The 5965-nt window shown below is 34.8% G+C and overlaps 1 protein-coding gene across 1 annotated transcript; it reads left to right on the top strand.

Moving 5' to 3' along the window:
• The first annotated feature begins 621 nt into the window (after window positions 1–621).
• Window positions 622–4002, top strand: LOC114192415 (O-fucosyltransferase 20). The gene is made up of 6 exons (XM_028082132.2): window positions 622–1682; window positions 1806–1971; window positions 2353–2442; window positions 2588–2871; window positions 2953–3211; window positions 3405–4002. Exons 1-6 carry the CDS (start codon window positions 1000–1002, stop codon window positions 3633–3635), a joined length of 1713 nt encoding a protein of 570 aa, XP_027937933.1. The 5' UTR covers window positions 622–999; the 3' UTR covers window positions 3636–4002.
• Window positions 4003–5965: the final 1963 nt, after the last annotated feature.

The following is a 5965-nucleotide window of genomic DNA, read 5'->3' as shown; positions in this document are numbered from 1 at the left end:
TAAGGCTTTTAACACCATTTTTAATCCCAACACCTTAAGACAATGATGTTATGAATATTTATTCTTATATAGTATTTAACTTTGTCTATTTTATCCAATGTGAGACTTTTGACTCACACTTGGACAATTCTCATTAATTATGTTTGATATAATTTTACACTAAGTATCTACAAAAGTTAAAAAAAAAAAAAGAGCAAATTTTTATATTAAAATAAGTTTTAACCAAAATGTAAAAAAGGTAATGCAAGACTCTACCAATTGGGCACATCATTAAATAGAATAATCGAGCTAATAAAATGTTTGATTTCTAAAACTTTTGGAAAACCAATTCATGTATTTTGTGCGACATTGACACCTCTATGCTTGACATTATAATTAAATAGCTATGGATTTAGTTGTTGTTGAATATTAGAACCCTAAAAAAAGCGAGGGATGAAAAAGAAAAACATGAGCAATATATTTTGATTATGATTACAGACAATAGCATGAAAAACCAAACATGAATGCAATAATGAATGGGGGCTTAAGGGTCAATCTCTAACAAACATGCCACATAGTTCCCATATCCATCAAAAGTGGAGTTTTGAGAAAGATAGCGTCTTTATAATGAATGCCAAATGCCAACACCTTAAACCAAAAATTCCACTTTAAAACCTGTTTCCACCAGAACTAAACCGAACTTGTCCAAATCCTCAAACCTCAGTTTTCATTCATTCCTTTGATTAGGCGTTGAAACTTTGATCCAACTTCCTCTTCCCGCCGACCCTCTTCTCTCTCTTCACTTCTCTCTCTACAAAGTGAAGACTTTTGAATGAAAACTTGATTGAGGCTCTTTATAACAAACCAAACTTCATTATCTCTCATTATGTCCTTCTTCTTCTTCTTCTGAAGGAAGGAAGTGAAGTGAAGTTCAGAACAAAAAACAATAAAGGAAAAGTACTAACTCTCTCTCTCTCTCTCTCTCTCTTAATCACTCTGTGAAAAGCTCATCTCTTTTCAATGGCTAAGTCAAAAAACAATGCCAAGAAGTTGTCCTACATATCAGTTCCTTCTCAGATCATCAATTCTATATCTTCTTCTTCTCTGCAATCTCTTCTTGACTCTCCCAAGAAGACTTCAAGAAGCACCAACAGGTTCTTTTTCTTCTTCACAAACACCATCTTCAGGAGGCCAAGACTGTGGTTTTTCACTCTCTTTCTCTTCGGTTTCCTTGGCATGCTCAAGTTCGCCCTCACCCTTAACATCCCATTTTCTCCCTACCCATGTGCCACAACCCTGCCTCAGAACACGATCTCAACCCCACTTTCAAAGTCAAACGTTGGTGTTCTGAGAGACAATAACATAAAAGATGAGGTTTTGTTGACGAAGGCTTTGGTTTCCCACGTGGAGCTTAGAGCACAGGGATTGGACAAGGTGGAAGGTGATGGAGGAGTTGAGAAGAGTGAGTTCTGGAAGCAACCAGATGGGTTGGGATACAAACCTTGCTTGAGTTTCAGCAGGGATTACAGAAGAGCAACTGATGGGGTTCTAAAGGATAGGAGAAAGTACCTGATGGTGGTTGTTTCTGGGGGCTTGAATCAGCAAAGGAATCAAATTGTTGATGCAGTTGTCATTGCTAGGATTCTTGGGGCTGCTTTGGTTGTTCCTATATTGCAAGTCAATGTCATTTGGGGTGATGAAAGGTACATTTTGTTCTTGTCCATAGTCATAAGGGTTTAGCTTATTCATGAATTCAAAATAGTGTGGTGAGACTTTGATGTTTTTCCTTATTTGTGATGTTTTCCATTTGTTTTGTTTGGTTGCAGTGAGTTTGGTGATATATTTGATTTGGAGCACTTCAAGAGAGTTCTTGCCAATGATGTGCGAGTGGTTTCAGCATTGCCATCAACGCACCTAATGACAAAACCAGTAGAGGGAAGTCCTCCCCTTCATGTCACTCCCAACTGGATCCGTTCGAGATACCTCAGAAGAGTAAGGGCCTGTTTGATTCTCTTCGCCCTTTTTTGTGTTTAAAACGGTTTTCCAAAACAGTCGTACAGTACTCAACAATCAATTTCTCATCCAAAATCCATAAAGTTTTGAAAATTATTTCCACAAACAGTGTTTTCAAGACCATAAACCAAAAACAGTTGGAGATGTTCTCTTATCCTGTTCTGCTTTCTTCAGGTGTTCTGTTCATTGCTTTTTCTGTAATTCTTAATGGGGTTAGCTTCTCCAAATTTTTCTGGTCCATTAATATGATAGTTCATATGAGGAGGGTCATTTTATGATGCCACCTACATTAATATGAAAATGAGTGTTTTCATTGTTGTTCGGAAAAAAGGACACTTTCCTGACTGTAGTCTTGCGCAGTTCAACAGAGAAGGTGTTTTGCTCTTACGTGGTTTGGATTCAAGGCTTTCCAAGGATCTTTCTTCTGATCTTCAAAAGCTTAGATGCAAGGTATTTAGTATTCAAATTCTCTTCCTTTCTATACATTTTAAATGGGAAATAAAAACAAGAAACTAGGTAAAATCACCCTTTAGAAATTCTCTTGTATAATAACTGGTTGCAGATTGTGAAAGTTAGTTCTGATCTTGTGTTTCAGGTTGCTTTCAATGCACTGAGGTTTGCTCAACCGGTTCAGGAACTTGGGGACAGGATTGCAGAGAGAATGAAGAGCAAGGGACCTTACCTTGCTCTTCATCTAAGAATGGAAAAGGATGTGTGGGTGAGAACTGGGTGCCTCCCTGGTCTGAGTGAAGAACTCGACGAGATTGTTAACAATGAGAGGATAGAACGGCCAGAGCTATTGACTGCAAGATCAAACATGACTTACCATGAAAGGAAGATGGCTGGTCTGTGCCCTTTGAATGCTGTGGAGGTTACCAGGTGAATACAACAGCAGTTTTGGTTACTTTTACTAGGTTGTTTTTGAACATGTTCTGATAGATGTTTTGGTTCAATTTATAGGCTTTTGAAGGGTCTAGGAGCTCCAAAGAATGCAAGAATTTATTGGGCTGGAGGAGAACCTTTGGGTGGAAAAGAAGCCTTGCTTCCATTGATGCAAGAGTTTCCTAACTTTTATAGCAAGGAAGATCTTGCCTTGCCAGGAGAACTACAACCCTTTGCAAATAAGGCATCCATAATGGCTGCCATAGATTACATAGTCTCTGAGAAGAGTGATGTTTTCATGCCATCTCATGGAGGAAACATGGGCCATGCAATTCAGGTTTGCCTATTATGTTGTTTTGTTTTGGAAGATAGGAAATGGTGAAAACAACATTTTACTATTTTTACCATATCTAGGAGAGTTGGGAACAAAGTGAAACCAACTTGGTGGTTTTTATATCTGTTTGTGAAAACAGGAAACTAAGTAGTATGCAATAGAAATCAAAATACTGAAAATGGTGTTTCACTTTCAGGGTCAGAGAGCATTTGATGGGCACAAGAAATATATAACTCCAAACAAGAGACACATGCTCCCTTATTTTCATAACTCTTCTCTCTCTGAAGAAGAGTTCAACAGAATCATGAAGGAGTTGCACCAGGACTCGTTGGGGCAGCCAGAACTTAGGACTATCAAAGCTGGAAGAGATGTTACAAAGTATCCTATTCCTGAGTGCATGTGCAATGACTCACATGCTAATTTCTGAAGGCTACTTAGCAAGGAAGAGAGTGATACTTTCAACAGGATGTGCAATTTTGACCCCTTTGGAACACTTCAAGTGCCTTTCATTTCAGGGTAACCATAAGAGTTCTGGGCACCCAGTTTCTACGTTTACCTATGTGCCAATGTACATTTCCATCGTCATTCAAATGATAGATTCAAAATAACATACAACAGAAGATCATTCTTTGATTTTTTTTTTTATACAGAGATAGTATAGGATATTTGATAGGTTCTCTTTAGCTGTGTAATTCTTATCACAATGTGAAGACTTGTTGATATTTGTGTATATATGTATATTATCATTAGTTTTTGGATTCTTGTCATCTGATAATAAAGATCACCTTGTGCAACCCTTGTTACCATTTGATTCACAACTGCAAAAATAAGACAAGTTAAGAACTAGAAGAAACAGAATATTTGATTTGACTGGGATTCCAATACCAGAAAAGAAGAAAATCTTTGTAAATATTCATGTAGTTTTCATAAAGTTTTAATTTATGCTTTTCATCGGAATGCTACTAACAATACTATTTTGGCCAGTTTAATTATGCTTTTAAAGTGTTTCTGAAGTTACTAAACTACTTTTCCATCAACAAGCAAGTACTTTTAAACAGAACAGTTTTGTTTTAGCAAGCATTTTGTGTACTGAAATTTCAATTTTTTCACTGTTATTCAGCTAAAAATTGCAATGCACGGTTAGTTTGGTGGATATTTATTATAATATCTTAAAAGTTAAATTCAAAATGACATTCAGTGGCTTAATTATTGGTCAAAGAACCGCACGATCATGTTTAAGAAGACTAAAGTTCTGCAAATTATTGGCACATGAGTTAAGTTTATGGTTTGTTTTTTTATCAAGAAAAAATGGTGTTGTATGAACAAATTTGAAAGAAAACTATATTCTGAAAAGTTGTTTTCCAAAGTTTAGAGTAAAGCAAGTGCAAGTCTGTAAATGAGCAAAAGAAGTTAGTTACGTAGGACCACTGCATTGCCAGAACATAACATTATTGTATGGTTGGCATTATGTGTTTGTTTTGGCATTATTCTGGTTGAGCTTTGATGTTTTTTTCAGGGTATAGTGACTGTTATTTCTAACATCTTATTTCAAAATCATCCAATTACGTCAAACATTCTACTCTTTCTGCTCATGTTTTTTTCTTCTATGAATAATATTGCATGGTCAAATTTAAATTTTGGTCCCTTTTTTCTTTCACACTAATGTCCAAACAAAAGCATCATACACACTAATTATTAATGTGCATAACAAAGAATTTAAAAATCAGGTTTAATTAGTAATTTATTCTCTATATTTTGGATTTTCATTCAATTGAGTCTCTAATTTTGTAAAGAGTCAATGTGACCTCTTTCGTTAAATTGGCGTTAACAGTTTGGAAGTGATGCATGTCAAAATATAAGTCTGTTATATGTCAAAATCTGGGTCATCTTCTATCTTAGAATACATTTGATTTTGATTTTGACAGGTGATAGTTTCAAAGAAAAGATGACTCAGATTTTGACATGTGATAAACTTAGATTTTGACATATAATATTTTCAAATGATGTTATCTCCAATTTAACTGAAAATTTACATTGCATTTTTTATTTTACAAAAATAGAAACTCAATTAAGTTTTTTTTAAATAGACACTCAATAGACTAAAAAAAATATAAAAATAAAAAAAAATAAAAATAAAGACATAAACATAGGAATCAAATTTCTAAATAAACCTAAAAGCCATATACAAAGTTGTATCTATAATTACTTAGCAAAAGACAAAATTACATTAACTGCTTGTAAATAAGAGTAATAGATATGTATTGTTGTTGTAAAATATCTTACACTGTCAACAAATTGGAAAATTACATTTGATATGACTTTAAATGTAACTTATTGTAATCAACAAATGCAAAGAAGACTTATATGAAAAGTGAATTATAACGAATCAATACTCTAAAACTCTTTACATTAAAGTTAAAGTCTTATTCAATATCTACATTAAAAAAAAAAGTTGAACATGAGCTGTTATTTTTCTCAACATCTGATGTGTACACATGACTGCTACTTTTGACGTGTAGATTCCTGAATCATGAAACAGATCCTCCTTTCCCCAGAATGAACTTGACAGGAATTTAGCATGAAATTGACTGGATTGAAAATTGTTTCAAAAAATGCATTTGATCCAATGCTTCTGGCCTGGGTGCAATTTGGAACAGAAACACATCATGTTATTGGTGGAGTAACATTGAGACACTATTTGTAAGCATGTTTCCATGAAGCAGGGTGTGAGAATGGCTTCAAATGTTCTTGGCTGGG

The sequence above is a fragment of the Vigna unguiculata genome, chromosome 1 (genome assembly GCF_037176805.1).
Source record: "Vigna unguiculata cultivar grain cowpea cultivar isolate G323 ecotype 2 chromosome 1, ASM3717680v1, whole genome shotgun sequence".
NCBI classification, from domain to species: Eukaryota; Viridiplantae; Streptophyta; class Magnoliopsida; order Fabales; family Fabaceae; genus Vigna; species Vigna unguiculata.
The sequence above is the reverse complement of the archived record's forward strand: the minus strand, read 5'-3'. Positions and strand labels throughout refer to the sequence as shown.

Coding starts and splice junctions, on each gene's coding strand:
- LOC114192415 (XM_028082132.2), top strand. CDS start 1,000: ATGGCTAAGTCAAAAAACAATGCCAAGAAGTTGTCCTACATATCAGTT. Junction 1,972..2,352: donor GTTCGAGATACCTCAGAAGA/GTAAGGGCCTGT, acceptor AGTCTTGCGCAG/TTCAACAGAGAAGGTGTTTT. Junction 2,443..2,587: donor TTCAAAAGCTTAGATGCAAG/GTATTTAGTATT, acceptor CTTGTGTTTCAG/GTTGCTTTCAATGCACTGAG.